At 34.7% G+C, this 21,410-nt stretch overlaps 1 protein-coding gene across 1 annotated transcript; it reads left to right on the forward strand.

The window, feature by feature from the left end:
* Nucleotides 1–13,002: 13,002 nt before the first annotated feature.
* Nucleotides 13,003–14,869, forward strand: LOC112758422 (hydroquinone glucosyltransferase). Its single transcript, XM_025807096.3, has one exon. The coding sequence runs from the start codon at nt 13,222–13,224 to the stop codon at nt 14,707–14,709; it is 1,488 nt and encodes a 495-aa protein (XP_025662881.1). The 5' UTR covers nt 13,003–13,221; the 3' UTR covers nt 14,710–14,869.
* The last annotated feature ends 6,541 nt before the right edge of the window (nt 14,870–21,410 follow it).

Here is a 21,410-nt window from a genome sequence, read left to right on the forward strand (position 1 = left end):
AAGCGCGAAAGGAAGCAGGGGTAAGATAGTCTTTACGCACGGATTTTTTCAAATCATTATGAGCATTAAATGCCCAGCGCGGAAAACGAAACGGCAAACAAATGCCACAGCAAATCAAGGGACACGCGCACAAGAGACGCGTCCCTCCCACGACCAGACGACCCAGCGACAACACACGAAGGTAAACGTCACGCGCCACCCATGGCCCTCACGACCATCGCTGACGCGTCGGGGGCACTGTTACGGCCTGGCCCAAAACTCGCGCGGGTCGACCCGACCCGAGTTCTCGCCGGCCCGATGGTTCGCCCTACACCCGACCCGAACACGTGTCCCGTACGGCTTGTGCACAGCCGTGTGACAACACCTTCGAGAGTGCGGGCCTGCCCACTGGAAGGGCCCACTACTGGCATGTATATAAGGGGAGACTGGCTCTCCCCCCAAGGTACGTCACATTTCACACATCACTCTCTCCGCCTGCACATATTCTGACAAGGGCGTCGGAGTGTCTTTGCAGGTGGCACCCCCCCTTCCCATCAGAAGTGCTCGGGACCTCGTTCACCCGGAATCTGGAAACCGCGACCAGACGAGCTCCTCCACCGTCCGAAGCATTGACCTCAGGATCCTAACCCGAACCGTCCGGTACCCGACCTACCGAACAGAACATGAATGAGCAATGGTTGTGGTTATGGCACCTTAAGGTTTCTAAAAAAAATCAAATGTCTTTTGTAGCTTTGCCTTGATAATATTATTCCAACTAGGATCTTCAGATGCTGACATGGACTTGCAACCTCTAACTTCTATACTAAATACAGTCTGCTTTTGAATTTGTTTTTTACTGTCTCCGTGGCTGCCCCAAAGTGACAGTTATTTGGAATAGAGTAGGATCAAAATTCTCAATTCAACCTCTTTTCATATCAGAATCTGATTCTCAAATGATGTTAAAGATAATGACTTCTTATTTTCAGTGACTATTTGGTGGATTTAGAGAAATAAAAATAATTATTTTTTTTTTGGTATGATTCTTGGAGTACTAACAAGGTGCGCACTCTTATTTATCATTATTCTTATGAATTTTTTCAAATTTTGACTGTCTAAAATAATTCGATAAATTCTTCTGTTCTTTAAACTCGGCAAACTCCACCTTTAAATGCTATTAATTAAAGTTAACTATGATACTAGCCTATTTGAAAATGATTGAATTGTTAGCTTTGAATGTGTTATTAGGCTTGGTAGTGGAGCGAATTGATACATTCGCATCTTTAGTAATTTTTCTTACTTTAATTACTTTTTTTAGGTTTAATTATAGTTTCATCTTCTAATCTCATTATTTTTAAGTATCTTTTGTTACTAAAGTATTTGCTAAGTATTTTCAAGAAAATAAGGTTAAAATAAATGAAAATCAAGCAGGAAAGGAAGCTTGTTCAAAGAGACAAGCATTGCATGCAAAATCAAGAGCCAATAACATAAGGATCCAATAAGCCATGTAAAGCCATGCAAGAGAGCAGAAGCATGGGTATGCCATGCCCTGAAGGAACAAGCAGTAGCGTGCGACGCTCTGGATGGACAAGCAAGGGTGTGCCACACTCTAAAGGAAGAAAACCAGGCATGCCACGCCATGGTTAGGGCGTGTCACGCCCTGGAGAGAAGATGCAGAGGCGTGCAATGCATGGAGCAGGGCATGCCACACCATGGAGACAAGAAGCAAAGGTGTGCCATGCTAGGTGAGGGCGTGCCACACCTAATGAAGAAGGTCAGCCCAGCGTGCAACGCAACAAGGAGGCATGCCACGCTTGAAGAAAAGTCCAAAGCCCTGGGAGCAAGCCCAGCATAAGCGTTACATGCCTAGAAGGGATGTGCCACGCCCTGGCCTCAATCCAAAGAGGCGTGTAACGTGCTAGAGAGGGTGTGCCATGCTCTATTCAAGAAGTTAGCCTAGTGCAATTTCAATAATGCTTTCTCCAAGACCCAACATCAAAGATATGATTCTCAATTGAAGATTAAAGAAGATTCTGTCATAATTAGATTTGAATTTATTTAATTCTATTTTAATTCTAGGATTTAAATTATTAGGAGCTATCTTAATTATTATGATTAAGATAAGATTTAGTTTTTTGAATTTGAATTAGAAAAAAACCCTAGGTATAAATAAGTGAATTATATTCACAGAGAGACACCTAGTTTCTTCGGCGCAATTTTATTGGTGTTTTTCCATCCACCATGAGTGAGCGACCTATGAAGCACGGACACTTCTCTGAGTTATCGTGTTCGCGTGTCGGACACATTTCGAACACGACACTCACCGACACTCGTCCGACACGTGTGTCTACTGTGTCCAACCGTGTCTTAATAAAAATAAAAAATTCTTCTCCGGACACGCCTGGACACACCTAAATACCATCACGTGTCTGCCTGTCCAGTCTTATTCTTAACATATATTCTTAAAATAAATTTAGATATAGTATCTATTATTATTTATTAAAACAAAAAATATTTTAAATACTTGATATAATTAAAATAAGACATTAAAAATAATTAAAAATTTTAATTTATATTTTAATATCAATAAAATATCAAAATATCATTACAATTTATCTAAAAAATACTTTATATTTTATATATATGCGTGTCCCCGTGTCATGTAAGATTTTAAAATTCGCGTGTTGGCGTGTCCTGTGTCGTGTCGTGTCCCGTGTCCGTGTCAGTGTCTGTGCATCATAATGAGCGACTAATTCCTCTGCCAAAGGGTTAGGAGCTCTGTTTATGATTCTATGAATCATTAATCTAAGTTTTCTTCTGTTTTAAAGTATTGCATTGATCTGTTTTATGATTGAGTGTTTCGTTCTTCATCCCTAAAAGATCAGTAATGTCGACAAGCATGCTAATCCCGTTTTGAATTTGTTTATTGCTTCGATAGAACTAATATCCAAATTATGCTTGAAAATTCTTTCACATGACTTTTTGAATTGACTAGACATAATGGTTTTTAAAGTGTGCGACACAATACATAATTTTTTATCACCCTAGTTTTTTTGAATACGTGAGATATAATTCGGCTTAGAACAACTTTTGAAAATTGTGTTTTCTCATAAGATTTAATCGGACAGGACTAGCTTGGATACGTGACATATAATCTGACTTAAGGACTATTTTTGAATCTTATGAGGAACTGAATTGGATTTTGCACTTAACCTCTTCTATTAATTGATTGACCAAGACATTGGCAGTTGGTTAATTGAAGAGAAACTGAGAAGTCAAGACATTGAAAATTGGTTAATTAAAATTCATCATAAAAAGATCTCTGCATGCTTTAGAATAGGAAAACAAAGTTTGATTTTTCTAAGGACTTAAACATTTCCAAAACTCTTGACTTCTCCATTATATATTCTCTTTCAATCAACTACATGTTCACTGCCCTCAAGCAATCCAACATTCAAGCCTTTCAAGTTTTTAACAAGTTTCAACATTCATCAATCCAGGTTTCATTGATCTAATTAGTTATTTAACTCGATATTTGTGTGCTCAATCCTAAACCCTCGTGGGAATGATATCCACTCACCATGGTATTATTTGAACGATCTGGTGCATTTGTCGGTATCCGTGAGTTTTAATTTTTGCTTATCGCGGATAGGGGCATATTTTTGTCCTATCCGGTCTTGTCCCGCCCTCCTTTGACCTCTCTACTATCCGCCCAATCTCTATCTGTGAGTAGTAGACTATTCTACCCTAACCTGCCTCTGTGGGTACTCGCTTTTACCCTATCCATCTTTATAACAATTAAATAACACTTTAAAATTTATATATCTATATTAATTTAATATAAAAATTTAAACTTCATACATAAATTAAAATACAAACATAAATTTTATACGATGTCAAATAACATAAAATTATATAAATGTTCTAAAACTCTAATGTTTTAATTTTTTAAAACATTTTTAAAATATTCGAAATATTGCTAATCTTAGTTAGAAGTTTCCATTTATCTTCCATCGATTCAAGTTTAGTCCTTCAATAATTTGTAAGACACCTATTCAATAAAGATGTTAAAAATATCTTCTTATGAAAAATTTTATGTTAAAAATGTGTTTTATTTATTTAGTCAAACTTTAAAAAAAGATAACACTTTTATAGCAAATTAAATTAAACTCTATAATTTATCATCTAATAATAAAAAAAATATATCTTTACATAAAGACAATGTAAAATTTTTATGATAGTATCCACCAACTTCTAATGTCCCACCAAAAATTTATCCACAGCAAGCATTAGCATCTAACCGTCCAATAGATTAATAGAATCTTTTTTGGACCACAAATCCAATGAGAAAAATAGCAATAGAGAAAATAAATACTAAATAACAAAATAAAAGCCACAGCCGATTAGAAATCCAAAAATCACAATATATGAAATTGCATCTCAACTATATGCTATCACTAGATCATTCGCCTGTATATTACAATATTCACAAAAATAAAAAGAAAATAGCGTTTTACAGATGATAGAATATTTAGAGAATTTTCTATGTGCCTCTATTAAAATTCAATGATCACTCGTTATCGTAAACAGAATAATCGCTGCTTAAAAAAAACTCGAATCAGTTGATTGACCAGGTTTGCACAAATTGAGCCTTGATAGAAGTTGAATATGCTACTGACACCAATCAAGCAAAGATAGCAAGCAGCAGCTGCATAACATTATATATAGCTCATAATGGCTATAGTTCTTACTCTGGAACAGCCGCATTTAGAACCCAAACGAGGACAATGCACACTTCATTGCAACATCACCAAAGACCCATTACACTTGCACATATATACCAAGCAAAATCACAAAAACCCTAATTCTCAATCAAGCAATTAGAATCCAAATGAGGACATGCACATTTCATTTCAACTTCAAGCAATTGATATATTTATTATAAAATAATTTTAAAATCAAATATAAAAAATATCAGTACATAATGTGAACAAAAATTAGTAAAATACATATTAGACCCACTACGTATATAAATAAAATTATAGCACAAATTCACAACCAAACGCATATTAAGTTATTCATAATGAGAGAGAAAGAGAATTTATCTGCGGACAAAGAGATAAAGGAAAAAGGCAGCGACACGTTCAAAGGAAAGGAGTGCTAATTACAGACTCACACGAAGCTGCAACGGCGACATCCGAACTCACAGCGACGGTGACTAAGTAATGAGTCTGTGAAAAAAAAAAGAGAAAACTTAACGAGAGAGAGAGAGAGAGAGAGAGAGAGAGAGAGAGAAGGCCACAACGGACTCAACTGTGAAGGTAGACAGCAATAGGCTCAACAAGGACGACGACGGAAGTTGTGACAGTAACGGAAACTGGGATGTTTTATATGAAAAAACTGAGAAGAAGAAGACTTGAGAGTGAGGTTTTGAATCACTGAATCTGTATTCTCTGATGTAAGAGAGGCAAATCTTATCCCTAAAATGTGTTTATATATATATACACTTCTGAGCGGATACACCCTAAACCCGACTTTGCCTCCGTTCCAGTCGAACACTGTCATGAACAAAATTCATCCCGTCTCGAGTTGGGTTATTACCCGTCTCCGGTCGAATAAGGGTGGATCAGGTACCCGCAAGTTCGAATACTCCTACCAATCTTATGTATTATGAAAAATTTTAGTAAAAATTCACTGATTGGTTGTTCTGATAGACTTCTTACTAATGTTATCTTTAGAAGGAAGTGATTCTTGTTTAAAAGCGTGGTTAAAGTAAAATTCTTTGTAAAATTGATAGTTTAAAAATTTTTTTACTCGTCAAAACCATTCGGAAGTGAATTACACTAAATATGGGGATTTAATTACCAAAATCGTAGAGGTCCTCTAATAGAATTGGATTGCTCAAATTATTTTGATCCAACGGATAAGTAATGTTGCCACTATTTGATGACCAAAAAGACAATTTACTATCGTTAGAGTTTTGTTGTGTGAGTCTAATCATGATCTGAATTAGATATTATTATTAGACAGAATTTATTGAGATAAGCCTCAATGTAGTCCCTGAAGTTGCACTCGAGCCTCATAGTAGTCCCTGAACTTAAAAGTTCCTCAGAGTCATCCCCGAACTTACACTCCGGGACTCAAAGTGGTCCTTCCGGCAATTTCAGCATACGTGGCACAACCGGAAAGCTTAGCTGGCAGCGTTGGTGACACGTGGGACTCACAACGGCTAGCTGATATGGCAGAGTAAACTCTTCCGACTCAATTTGGTCCCTCAGGTGAAGTTAAAACCCTAATCCCCTTTTTTGAAGGCCACATTGTTCACTCTGCTATCTCCTCATCGGTGCTGTGTTCTTCTGTTCTCCCTCTCTAAAATCCGAAGGTTATGGCTAGCACGAGCAATGCAGCTGGGAGCTGAACAACCCACAATCGTTTGGAAGCATCATGAGGAGAATGAACAGAAACAAAGAAGCTCATTTGCCAGAATGGTGTGCCTGCGGGTCGAGACCGGTACTGCGGTAGTCAGGGACGGATTCTAATCTAGGGAGACCGTTCCTGGGTTGCCCGAACTACAATATAAGTATTATTGTTGTTGATTGCTGTATTTATGGATATAAATTTTGCTGATTGAATTTTCTTTGATGTGCAGACTGTGGGTAAGAAATGGTGTGGATTGTTTATGTGGGTTGATAAAGTTTTGGAAGATGCCATGCCATGTGATGATAGAACAAGACATTCAGTTGATGATGAAGAATGAAAGATGAAGATGGCTTGGAAAAATTTGGTAAATTAGAAGCTGAAATTAGGGTTTTAAAAATGGGAGAATTTTGATGTTTGTGTTCATGCTGCTGATTGTAATTGGTGTTCTTGTATTAAAGCTGGATAGACAGCAGAGTCAACTGTATCTAGCAAAAAACAAATGACATGCATGTTATATGCATTCCTTGTTCATGTACTTGTTCCTATCCTTTTGTTTGAAAGAAATGAAAATTAAAGTGTTTGATTATATGCATACTTTTGTTCCTGGACTTCTTTTCAATGAAATAGAAATGGACAGGATTTGAACTACTCTTAAGTTTGTAACAGAGGATAAGATATAAACAAAAGGTTGAGAAAACTCAATTCAATAAAGTCATAATTCATAATTCATATTGGTAATGTTTGACTCAAAAAAGACATAATATAGAGCCAAAACACTAAGTATATCAAAGTTGTTGACATATTGACCTGATAAAATTCAAATTCTAAAATCCCCAACACTGGGACAATGTTTTAGGCATTGTAAACAACATCAGCAAAATAGATATATATAAAAAAAAAAACAGCCTGTTTTTCCTAAACATAATCATCCTAATCTTCATTTTTTGTGTCTGGGTGCCTTGAATCCAGGGTTGGACACAAACTTCATGAAATTTGCAAGCCTTGTAGCAATTTCCTGTGTTGCACCTTGCATAGGGCCACTTGTTCAAATACTCCCAGGCTTCCTTATTAACCCTTTCAATCTTTTTGATGATATCAAGGAAGCCATCTTGGCTAGTACACCTTGCACAATCCCAAAGTAGCCCTCTAAGCTGGAGATCTTTCCATTACTTATTGAAGTTCTTCCACAGATGCCAAACACAGAATCTGTGATGGACATTTGGAAAAACCTCCTTAACTGCATTTATAAGGCCCTGTTTCAGATACCAAAGAAGGGGTCAGATAGTTGTTTTCGGGCAGCAAAACTGTCCCTACAGTTATATAAGTGACATCAAAATAGTCCCTAGACTTGTTCAAGTGACATCAAACTAGTCCCTAGACTTATGTAAGTGACATCAAACTAGTCCCTACACAGCACTGTTACAGAACATTATGCAGAACGGGATAAATGAGTAACAATAGATTGACAGAATATTATGCAGCATATAATCAGTCCAGGATTAATTCTGCATATATAGACAGCAGCCCAGTGTATTAACATCATATAATCAATCCAGGATTAATTCAGCATATATAATCAGCAATATGTGCCTTAAATTAAACTGGCAAATAAATCACAATGACAGACACCAAACTTCACTCTCCGTGTAGTTTCCCACAAAACTCAAGACCAAGACCCTTTTTTTTTTCTTTTGCAACTGAGGGAAATATATATATACAACTACAACTTACTACCAACAAAAAAAGGCACACAGAAATAAAGAAAATCTGTCAAATTTGGAGCTAAAGTAATCACTAACTAGAGAGGTTAAAAAATAATAAAATAATATACAACATTGAAGGTGGAGATGAAACAAGAAAAACCATCTAGAAATAGTAATGGTAAATAGTAGTTAATGAAAGCTCATTAAATGGCATCTGTTATCTTTTTCATATCATAGCATTTATTCAGTCCTAATCTTCTTCTACCATTTTCATCATCAGTCTCACTCTCTTCTTTTCATTACTTGACAGTTGGCAACAAAAGAACCACTCCCTTGCTTTTCTACTTCTCCTTCTCCCTCTAATATTTCACTGTGCTATATTATCACTATATTCAAATTAACAATATAAGTTAAGTCTTCTATTATTTTGTGGTTTTTTTTTTCAAAATTTTTATTAGAAAAGGTTATTGTGGACCGGGGTATTGAATAGAGTGCCTAACTTTGTTAGTTGTTAACTGTTAAATTATATGATATTTCACCTTTATTTTGATCATGTTGCTAATGATTTGTGTCATGTGAACATAAGAAAGTGTGAAATCAAGAACATTATTTTGGTGTAACTAAGGATAGCAGTTCTCTAGACACTAACTTCAATCTTGGTGGATCAAACCATTCAAATTTACATACCCTTTCCCACAACTAATCCACTAGTCCAGACCAAATTCATCAAACAATTTGACTATTCCAATAGCTAAGTTAACTTCATTAGCAATTGCAAAACTTATTACTTTATATTACTCTAACTTATGTATGCAAGAATCCTTTATGATCATACACTCAAATTAACTAAACAGCATTACATATTACATTCAGTTTAACTAAACCAACCCAATACAAAGAAAGGCAATTAGGTAAATCAGTCAAATTCAGAATCCATTATCAGAGTTACAAAAAATTTCAACTCCCAAAAGATCTTTACTTCTACTGTGATCATGCAAACTCTGTTTAACAAATTCATTGATCAGAGTCATTGTCCTGAAACACATTAACATTTTGGAAACTCCTCCACTAAGAGCAGTAAATCCTAACACATAAAGAACACGTTTTCATATCATCAAAACACAAGAAATACTCCTACTCTATAATTTTCTTGGCCAAACCACTACGAAAGCCAGTAGTGATCAAACCCTAGCACAGAGAACAGAACAGAGGCGTTCATACCCACCAATTACAATCGAAAAAAATGGCCTGAACTTTTGTGAATATTAGATTAACAACAATATCAAAAAACAGAGGAACCACATTTTTTTTTCATTTTTGGCTTACCTCTTTCAGAGAAACCAGGCTTTCCATGATTTTTTTTTCATTTTTGGCAAACGAGCTTCTCTATTTCTGTTCATTCTCCTCATGATGCTTCCAAACGATCTGGATTGTTCGAGCTCCCAGCTGCATTGCTCGTGCTAGCCATAACCTTCGGGCTTCAGAGAGGGAGAACAGAAGAACACAGCTCCGATGAGGAGACAGCAGAGTGAACAATGTGGCCTTCAAAAAAGGGGATTAGGGTTTTAACTTCACCTGAGGGACCAAATTGAGTCGGAAGAGTTTACTCTGCCACATCAGCTAGCCGTTGTGAGTCCCACGTGTCACCAACACTGCCAGCTAAGCTTTCCGGTTGCGCCACGTGTGCTGAAATTGCCGGAAGGACCACTTTGAGTCCCGGAGTGCAAGTTCGGAGATGACTCTGAGGAACTTTTAAGTTCAGGGACTACTATGAGGCTCGAGTGCAACTTCAGGGACTACATTGAGACTTATCTCAGAATTTATTAGGTTCTGTTTAGTGTTGTTCTCATATCCTATTATATTTTTCTTTTTCCTTTTTGTTAATTGTCAATCAAAAAATTTTTGAATTTGTAATATTTGTGAATAACTTATAATTTTAATTTCAAGGATTTGTAAATATTTTAAAAAAATTATAACTATTAAAAAATAGAAATAAAACAGATCTACACTATACTACAAAGATTATTCTCACAAATTACTCCGTCTATTTTAAAATAATTTAATAGAAAAGGTACATAATAAGAAAATAAAAAATGAAGATGTTTAAAATTCTACAGCTAGACAAAATTATTCTTAAATGAAATCATATAGAATTAATGATTATTTTACTATTAAAATTAAACTAAAAGTAGTATCGTTAGAAAACTAGTACATTAATTCATCATTTCATTTACTAAATGTATAAAATAATAAAAAGTTTGGTATTAATTTAGATGGTAAATATAATAAACTCAAACTAAAACATCTTGAATTTAACTCTTAAAATTAACAAAATATTTTTTATAAATGGTATGTAATAAAGAATATATTTTTTAAAAAATTTGTGTACCAATTATTTTCCAATTTTTCATTATATATGGATGAATAATAAATAATAGATATCATTTTAATATTAAAAATAAATAAATATTTAAAAGAAAATGATAATACCAGGTCACATATAATTTTTTTGTATAAATTTATAAAAAATAATAATATTGCAAAATTGAAATATCAGTATCCTTTCCTATTTTAAAACATTAAAAAGAATTAGATAATTATTTAAAAATTAAACATCCTTTCAATTTTATAAATAAATAATAATGTACATTATAATTAATTTTTTCTTAAAGATAATTTTTTTTAAATTAATTACAAATTAGAGACTTAAATTTGAATGAAAATAGAAAACTGAAGATCATATTTTGGGTAAAAATAAAAAATTGAGGAATGGTGTTGAGTGGAGATAAAAATTTGAGGGTCGATTTTGGATAAAAAAATAAAAAAAATTTAAAAATTTAAATTAAAAGATCCAATTTATTTGTTCAAAAAAATTTTCAGTATTAGAATATAAATCTAATGCTCAGATCTATAATTTAAAGAAAAAAAACAAAAACTACAAATTTAATTCTCAAATCTTTAAATTTGTAGTATTCATATAAAATAAAATATACTAAATTTTTGCATTATTAAAAAATACTATTTATACTATAATACAAAAAGATAAATTTTATAATATTTTTTTATTATATACTTAAATTGTCTAATTTATTTTTATAAATAAAAAATAAAATATTTAAAATTTATTAAACATTATTTATTTATCTTATTTAATAAGTTAAACACAATATGTACAAAAAATGAAAAGCCAAGAAATGCTCGTACTATAAGCACGACGCGTGGAAAGAAATGTAGAGAGTTGTGATAGCATAAGCATTACGTCTGAATTGATGTCATGCTTAGCAACGACATCATTTGCAGAATCCGCCCGTACACTTCGCATCCTTCTAGATAAGATAACATCAAATGCCTCCCGCCCCACCCTCACCCTCAAATTTAATTCTATTCCATATTTGTATTCCACTGTTTTTTTTTTTTATATTTTGTTTAATTCGTTTAATCTATGTCACTTTTAAATTTAGTATCATTATAAATAAATATAATTTGTGTATATATAAATTAGGTTAGTTATGACTTTTTATTTTTCTTTCTATTGCTTTTCAGCTCAATCCTTCTAGCTAGTCCTCTTACCCAACATTTCCATACACACGCATTTCTGATTTTTTTTTTTATTCCAATTATATATCCTATCCTATCAACCATTAAAAGAGTCACATCAATAAAGGAAAGAAAAAAAAAATTAGAAAAGTATGTCAAATAATTAAATACACATTTCAATAATGAATCAGAATAGAAAAGTCCTTCACTGAAATTCAAGCACTATCTCGCACCAAAAGCATCCTATCATGGGTATCACTAGATTAATTATTATATGTTTATATATTATTTAATTTATTTTTAATATTTATATAAATAATTTAATAATTAAATTTTTATATATCTAATATAATTGATATATTAATATTATTTACTTCAAATATTTGTCAAAAATATAAAATATCGAAAAATAATAAAACCTATTTTGATAATATCATAAATGTATATAGACAAAATTATTTTATTGACAATTAAATTTACAATAATATTAAAAATTAACAAATATGTTGTGATTTCAAAACTTTTAAAATTATAATACAACTAGATCTTTTAATATAAAAAGTAAAAAATGAAACAAAATAAGAAAGTAGTTAAGATTAAATGCATCTTTAATTTATTGATAGCAGAATATTTAACGATAACGTTAAAAAAATAAAAAAATCAAAATTTATTATATTAATTATTAGCAATTAATAAATACTAAATAAAATAAATTTTAACTATTTTAATTAATTTTTTTGTTATCAAATATTTTAAATATTTAATTGTTCTTAGTGACACATAATACAATACACTATTTAATTTTTCAATTTGCGTGTAAAATAACTTTTTATTGATTATTATATTGTTGTACTTATTCTCTTCCCTTTATTTAATTTAGTCAAATGAATACATTTTAAGAAGGAATGATTAATTTAATTTTTTTACCCAATTAGTATGAATTTTTTTATACATATAATTAATTATATAATGTAACAAGAACAAAAATAACTTATTTTTAAAATTTATTATTTAAAAAATATTTAAATACATAAGCTTAACAAAAATATTTAAAAACTAATAAAAATATTTAAATTATTTTATAATTTTAATTATTAAAATAATTAGATAATATTAAATATAATAATTGTATAATCATAAATAATATATACAAAAAATTATAAGTATTAAATTAAATAAAAATAATTTTAAATTATTATATTTTTAATATTACAGTATACTTAATTAGACGATCGTCTAAATTTTTTTATTTTATTAATATATTAAAATTAAACTCTTAATTTATCACAAGAGAGTAATGGTGGAGGGTTGGAATGTGTTAAAAGAAAAGGATAAATGGTATGTTTAGGTAAACCCAACATAATTTAAACAAAATGTGAGGTGATTAATAAAGAGCATGATTTGAGGTTTATCGAATCCGGAAAAAAATCAAGAATGATAATAATAACATTATTGTGTATGAAAATAGAATATATCATAACAATAACATAACTACTGTCTACTGATCTGATTCTACTTCTCTTCTATATAAATCCCTGCCTTTCTTTCTTTCTTTCTTCATCCTCACAACAAAATACAAACTCTCATGGCCATGGAGCAACCCAAAGCAGCAACAACTCCGCCGCAACCACTGGTGGTCATGATGCCAACACAAGGCATGGGTCACCTCATCCCAATGATAGAGTTCGCCAAGCGCCTCGTGCGCCACCGCGACAACCTCCGTGTTAAGTTCATAATCCCCACCGACAGCGAACCCACCAAGGCCCAAAACGCCGTCCTCCGATCGCTCCCCTCCGCCATTTCCCACACCTTCCTCCCACCCGTTTCGCTCTCCGACTACCCCTTCGAAACCACCAAAATTGAAACCATCATGGCTCTCACCGTCCTCCGCTCCTTTCCTTCCCTTCGCTCCGCCCTCCACGACCTCATCACCTCCAACTCCTCCCTCGTCGTTTCCGCCTTTGTCGTCGACCTCTTCGGCACCGACGCCTTCGACGTCGCCGCAGAATTCAACATTCCCCGCTACATCTTCTACCCTTCAACCGCCACGTGTCTCTCCTTCTTCCTCAACCTCCCAAAATTCGATCAGAGCGTCCAGTGCGAGTTCAGAGAACTGGCCGAACCCATCAAGATCCCCGGCTGCGTCCCCATTCACGGCAGGGACCTGCTGGACCCGGTTCAGGACCGCAGCAACGACGCATACAAGTGGGTCCTACACATCGTCACGCGCTACAGAGAAGCCGACGGAATCATAGAAAACAGCTTCATGGAGCTCGAACCAGGTCCCGTCAAGGAGCTCTTAAAAGACGAACCGGGAAGGCCCCCGTTTTACCCTGTCGGACCACTGGTCAACCTTGAGTGCGGTCGAACCGGCGAGCAGGGGGAGGAGAATTCAGAGTGTCTTAAGTGGTTAGATGAGCAGCCAGCCGGGAGTGTCTTATTTGTCTCATTTGGCAGCGGTGGGACCCTCTCTAGTGCACAAATTGATGAGCTGGCACATGGCTTGGAAATGAGTGAACAGAGATTCTTGTGGGTCGTTAGAAGCCCAAACGATAAAGTGGCCAACGGTTCTTATTTTAGTGCAGCCTCTCAAGCAGATCCTCTCGCTTTCTTGCCAAAAGGGTTCGTTGAGAGGACCAAAGGTAGGGGATTCGTGGTGCTATCATGGGCACCACAGCCCCAAATCTTAGCCCATGAGTCCACTGGTGGGTTCCTCTCTCACTGTGGGTGGAACTCTACCCTAGAGAGTGTAGTGAATGGGGTGCCATTTATTGCGTGGCCGCTCTTTGCGGAGCAGAAGATGAATGCGGTGTTGCTTGCCGAGGAGGCTAAGGTGGCTCTGAGACCCAATGTCTCCGAGAATGGGTTGGTGGAGAGGGCGGAGATTGCGAGCGTGGTTAAATGCCTCATGGAAGGTGAGGAAGGGAAGAAGCTTCGATATCGGATGAAGGATTTGAAGGAAGGAGCTGAAAGAGCTCTTTCTGAAAATGGGTCTTCAACGAATCATATTTCTTACCTTGCTCTTAAGTGGAGTAATTATTATAAAACAAAAACAACTGCTCTGCCAAATTAAGTAACAATTATGTAGCTAAGCTGCCTTAATTATTATTTATTAGCTAAATTATCTCCATTTACACTCCATTTTCGTACTGTTTTTCTTCTTTGTAATATACTTCTCTAGTCCACCCGCCGGCCAATTATAATTAATAAAGCCGCTGTATTTAATTTGGGTATGGAATGACTTTCTTTATTTCCATCTTTTTACTATATAGTTTGAAAAAATGATATGAATGAACATTAAATAATTAAAGTAACAAATGGGGTAGTTAACTTTGTGTATATATTTATTCGGTAATATTAAAAAAACCAAAAAAGGTAAAATTTTAATTATTTATTTATTTAATATTTATTAAATATTAAATAGAACAAATTTTACCTATTTTTGATTAATTTTTTTGTTACTACACATTTCCCATATTTATTATATAATACCAGTATGAAACTTGAAAGTTGAAACCCTTGTGTGGCTTTTATCTGAACGACAACGACCATGGATAATGGAAATATAATGTGGATGGGATCCACTTGGGCAGAAAATTCATAACACCACAATAATAAAGTTGGTTGATACGTATAAAGTGAGTGCCTCTCATTATTATTATTATTATTTAGAACAAGTCCATTTTCGAATGTGAGAAATATATAGAACCCTCTATTATATGTACGAGTTTCAACGGGAAAAATGATTTTGATAAGGAAATGGTGGTTAACTCCAACCACTTTCTCTCAAACGGTGAAGGAAGCATTGTGACTTGAACCTAAATAAAATTAATCAATAATTAAACATACATATCCATTGATACTACAAGGCAAACCCCGGAATTCAGAATGTTGGGTTATTATTCACGAGATTTACTTATTTGCATTTCATATACTGTTGTCATCCAATGCGATACGCAATCCAAACTAATGACGTTGGAAGCAGTTAGCCTAAGGAAGAATAGTATCCATAATCCATTGACCAATAAAATTAAATGTTTGATTCTAGCTAGCTAGCTTATACTAATTAATTAACACAAGCTAATTACTTATATAAAAATATCGTCATACAAAGAAGGTAGTCGAAAATTATTAAATAATTTTGCGTTTGTTTAAATTTCGTAAAATAACATATATTAACATTTTAATTAATTTTTTATATACAATTTTATGTAATTAGCCGTCTTAATATAACGTATTGTTTTTTTTTAAATTATAATAATTCCGTGTCGTGTTTCAAATGGCCAATTGTTTGTTGCAACGATAAGTGACATATGCTTACACCACCATCAAAAGATGCGAATCATGTGTGATCTTTTATACTTTACCAGGTTTTCTCTCAAAAGCTACAAATTAAGGTAAATGTTATGGTGTCTATTATTTTGTATCTAAGTTATTAAAAATAGTAAATAAATAATATTTAATAAATTTTATATAATTTATTTTTTATTTTAAATATTTTATTTTTTATTTTAAAAAAGAAATTAAACAATTTAAACACCATAATAAAGACACCATAAAACTCACCAAAAATTAAATAGTGATACAAATGCAAAATATGATATGATATAAGACATATAAATACATAAATTTAAAATTTTTATAAAATATAGAGACACAATATATATAAAACATAAAATATTTTTAGATAATTATAATGATATTTTAATATTTTATTAATATTAAAATATAAATTAATTTTTTAATTATTTTTAATATTTTTTAATTATATAAAATATTTAAAATATTTTTTATTTTAATAATTAATAATATATACTATTTTTAAACTTATTTTAAGAACATGTGTTAAGAATAAGGTTAGACACATTGACACATGATGATATTTAGGTGTATTCAAGCGTGTCCGAAAAAGAATTTTTTATTTTTTATTAAGACACAGTTGGACACAGAAGACACGCGTATCGAACGAATGTTGTGTCCAAAATATGTCTGACACACAGACACAGCAAATCAGAAAAGTGTCAGTGCTTCATAAGTCAACAGTTTTACTTGCTACAAAAGTTGAAATTAAATAATGGAAAATTCTACTGTCTAATTTGTCTGAGAAGTGAAAATGTGGATCTCATATTTTATACTTGTGTCGAACAGTTAAAAAAATTAGGGTTACGTACAATTTTGGTCCCTAACGTAGAGGCCGAAAATTTATTTCGTCTCCGGCCTTTTTTTCGCTACAAAATGGTCCCTAAGGTTTCAATTTGTTTAAAAATCGTCCTTCGAACGAAAATGTCATTCCCTCATCTTCCCCAAAATGCAAAAACAGAAGCAGAATGCAGAAGTAGCATGCAGAAGTAGAATACAGAAGCAGAATGCAAAAGTAGAAAGCAGAAGCAGTGAAACAACAACAACAATGAAACAACAAGAATTAGAAGAACAACACCAACAACAACAATGGATAATGAAATCAAAGCAACAAAAAAGCAAAACTAGAAGCAGAGAGGAGAGGAGGGGCTGCGGCAATGAACTGCAAATCGCGAGGAGAGGAGAGATGTGGTGGTGGTGGCGGATCGCGGGGAAAGGGTTGCGGCAGTGGTGGCGACGTCGCGAATTGCAACAAGAACGGCGAGAAAGCAGCGGTGGCGGCAGCGGCGTGGAGATTCCCCACTCTTCAGCATAGGCGGCGGCGCGACGGCCACCTTTCCCACACCACCCTCCTCCCCCCACGACTCTCTTTCTTCCCCCTTCTCTTTCTCCCCGCCCCCGTTCTCTTTCTTCCCCCCGCATTCCCTTTCTTTCTTTTTTTTTAAATTTTTTTAAATTTTTTAATTAGGGGAAAAATGGTAATAAAAATAAAAAATTTGGTAAAAAGGACTATTTTAAAACAAACTGAAACTTTTGGGACTATTTTGTAGCGAAAAAAAAGCCCAAGACGAAATAAATTTTCGCCCTCTATGTTAAGGACCAAAATCATACCTAATCCAAAAAATTAATTAGGTAGTGATCCGTTAGCTTAGCTGTAACCCAACCCAAATACACTTATAAATCGAATTAGAATGAAATATACAAAAGCTTGCTTTATTCAGTTACAAATATTCTAGGCTATAATAGATATATTGGAAAACGTTCTCAAAGGATTTTTAAAATATCAGGACTACGAACAACTGCTATAGGGGAACAACTTTATAAATACCGAACCCTAACTATGCAAGAATGTATGCTATTCACTCTGAATTGCATTATACTCATCTTATCTGCTTACCCTCTTACTAACTTGAGCGTTGGAACGCCTTTGTAGTGCCCACCACCATCGTTCTTTGGAAACTAACGTATACCTCCTCCCAACCCAGTGGAGACAAGCTCAACTCTAGACAGGACGAGCTATACCTCTTCCCAGGCTTACCACATAGGAACATTTGGCTCTAACCGTGGGACCAATTTGATTTTAAGTTAAACCCCACCATCATCTTTTCTGCCCCTTTTTTTCACTTCTTTTTTGTAGATCACAACTTATGACAGAAGAGCAAAGTAACCCTCCTTCTCCTCCCATTCAAGCCGAGCTTCTGGCTATCAATGAGTCCTTGCGGGCAGAAGTCCAACACATGACCGAGCTAATAAACTAGAAGCAAAACAGCCACGTGATGAGGAAGAACAGAAAAATCCTGCCAACGACGACAATAATGAAGACCATACTGCAAAAACCAAAACTACGGTGATAGCCACCCCAAAGCCATCAATAAAGAGAACCAATCCCTTTTCAAAGGAAGTTATGAACTTTCAAATGCCAAAGAACTTCACTCTACTGATGACCCTAAAACCCTATAAGGGGATTGGCGACCCTAACATCCAAAGAACTTCACTCTACTGATGACCCTAAAACCCTATAAGGGGATTGGCGACCCTAACATCCATGTTACTAAATTCTACTCAATGATGTTCATGAACAATACATCTGACCTAATACTTTGTCGAAAATTTCTAACCTTCATAGATGGTGATGCCTTGGTCTAGTTTTTTAGTGTATCTGCAGGTTCTATATCGAGCTTCGATGAGTTGGCCGACCTCTTCATCAATAACTTCACAGCTTCCAAGATCTATGTTCACAACTCGGACTATCTCAGCACCATAAAACAAGGATAGCATGAAAGCCTCAAAGACTACATGACAAGATTCGCTAAAGTTGTCATGGAGATACCTAACCTAAATCAGGAAGTCCACTTGCATGCAATAAAATGTAGGCTCCGACATGGAAAATTTTAAGAAACTATAGCAGCGATGTAGCCAAAGACACTGACCGAGTTCGGAGAAAGAGCAACAAGCCAAATTGAAATAAAAGAACTTCGACAAATTTGAAGAGCAGAAAGACCTAACCCTAGCAGAGAGGAGGACAAATGAAACAAACATTCGAACAATAAGGCGAATCAAAAGCCATTCAAACTAGTACCGAAGTTTGACACATATACTCTATTCAACACCAAAAGAGAAGACATCATTAAAGATATCTTGCACTCTAAATTGATCAAGGCACCGAACAAAGCGGGAACTTACCAAGACCAACGATATGTGGATAAATAAAAAAATACTGTACTTTTCATCAGAAGTATGGCCATACCATGGATGATTTTGCTATAGCAAAGGACTTCTTCGAGAAACTAGCCCGCTAGGGCCTGTTAGACAAATACATAGATAGTCAAGGACAGAGGCTAAACACAATAGATATTGGCCAACATTCAAAGTCAAATGACAATTATAGAGACAAAGGAAAAAAGATAAACGAAAATCCTAATCAACCTCGTGGCGTTATTAATTGTATTTCTAGTGGTTTTGCAGGTGGAGGATGCAGTAACTCTGCCAGAAAGAGGTCGTATAGAGCCATGATGTTAGTGACTGAGTCTGAACTGACCTTAACTATCAACGTGGATATCCCATAGATCACATTCAAACCTTCAGACTTTAAAACGATGGATAAAAATTTGGACGACCCTATAGTTATATCACTTCAGGTCGGAGATATTAGTGAAAAAGTCCTTTTAGATCCGGGCAACAGTGCAAATGTATTGTTCTATTCTACATATCAAAAAATGAAGCTAAGTGACAAAGCCATACAACCATCAATAGGAGAACTGGTAGGTTCTCAAGTGAGCATGTTCCGATACAAGGTTATATATGATTACAAACAACCTTAGGTCAATATCCTAATTATAAAATGTAACACCCTACCATACAGAGTTTTACGCTTATGTTCGTAAATCAGAGGTGGTGAGGTATTACAACCTCTAAAAGACAAAAATACATACATAGGCATATATGAAAAGGCGTTTTAACTAGAAGTCTTGAAGAAAAGCTAGGTAAAACAAAATTCAAAGTCGTATCATACTCGAAATGGATAAGTATAAAATAGATAACAACGCACGAAAAGGGAAAAAAATACATGCGACAATAGAGTTCCAAAGAAAATACATCAAGCTCCCTCCTCTGTTATAAGTCTAACCCCCTGTCACCCGCTTCTCTACCACTAGGACCAGAAGAATTCCCAATAGACATAGTTGAAGATGATGGCATTGATGTTGTAGGACGTGCAATTTCTGGAGCAAAGCTTCCTTTAGGATTTGGACAGTATCTCCTAAGATGACCAGATTGACCACAGTTAAAACATGCTCTAGTAGTCTTGAAACATATACTGGAATGATAACTCCCACACTGCTGGCAATAGGGCTAAGCTGGCCTTATCTGATTTGAACCTTGTGCACTAGATTGAGAGGTATCCTTAACAAAAGATTTGGGACTCGAAACACTCATAGGAGTAGATCCAGAAAAAGCAACCCTGCCAAAATATGTTTGAGAACGAGCTCAATAACCCAAATAACCTTGCTGATTAGTCTGACCATAAGCAGAGTTTAGGATGTCTTTAAAAGACATGCATCCGACTTCAGGCATAAGAGTAGTGAACATAGGTCCTGCCAACCCACGAACGAACCGATGTACTTTTATCTCTTCTGAATTCACCAAGTATGGAGCACTTTTAGAAAGTCTAGTAAACTCCTTAGCATACTCGGTCGCTGTCATATTCTCTTGCCTTAATCTTTCAAAGGCGATTGCATCTTCTGCTTGCTTGTTAGCTAGATAAAATCGAGCAAGAAACTCTTCGGTGAACTCTTCCCAAGAAGGAAGAGGAAGTCTAGCTGCTTCTTTGCTCTCAAGAAGAGATTCATACTAATATCTTGCTGAACCACGCAATTTATAGAATACTAACTCAACGGCCCATTCTTTGGTGCACTTGAGAGTCTGAATAGCTTTCTTTGCATCCTCTAGATATTGTTGTGGATCTTCATCCAATGAATCTCCATTGAAAGTGGACGAATTCAACTTCAAATAATTTTCAATTGGTAGCTCTTGATCCCAAATAATTGATGAACTTTATGAGGCTGAGGATTTGGCACATTAGGAAGTCCCGTTTCGCCTTTAGTTTGATTTGTTAGGACCTGTAATATTGCATTAAGGGTTTGATTCATTCCCCTTAATTCAGCAACTAAGTCCGCTTGAGGCTCTCCTATTGCGAGGTTCTCTTGAACTCTCTTGTGAGGTATCTCTCCTCCGCACTTATCAGCTATCCTTTGGCTCCTTGGTCTTTGTCGAAGCGCTCCAAGTGGGGAAGAAACTGCCCTATTGGATTCAGCCGTATCAGGGGCATGAACGACTCCACTATGTCTTTTCTTAGGTGGAATCTTTTATCTATAGAGTAAGTGAAATGATTGGATCACAAACAACATATGTATATGG

Source organism: Arachis hypogaea, chromosome 16, assembly GCF_003086295.3.
Source record: "Arachis hypogaea cultivar Tifrunner chromosome 16, arahy.Tifrunner.gnm2.J5K5, whole genome shotgun sequence".
NCBI classification, from domain to species: Eukaryota; Viridiplantae; Streptophyta; class Magnoliopsida; order Fabales; family Fabaceae; genus Arachis; species Arachis hypogaea.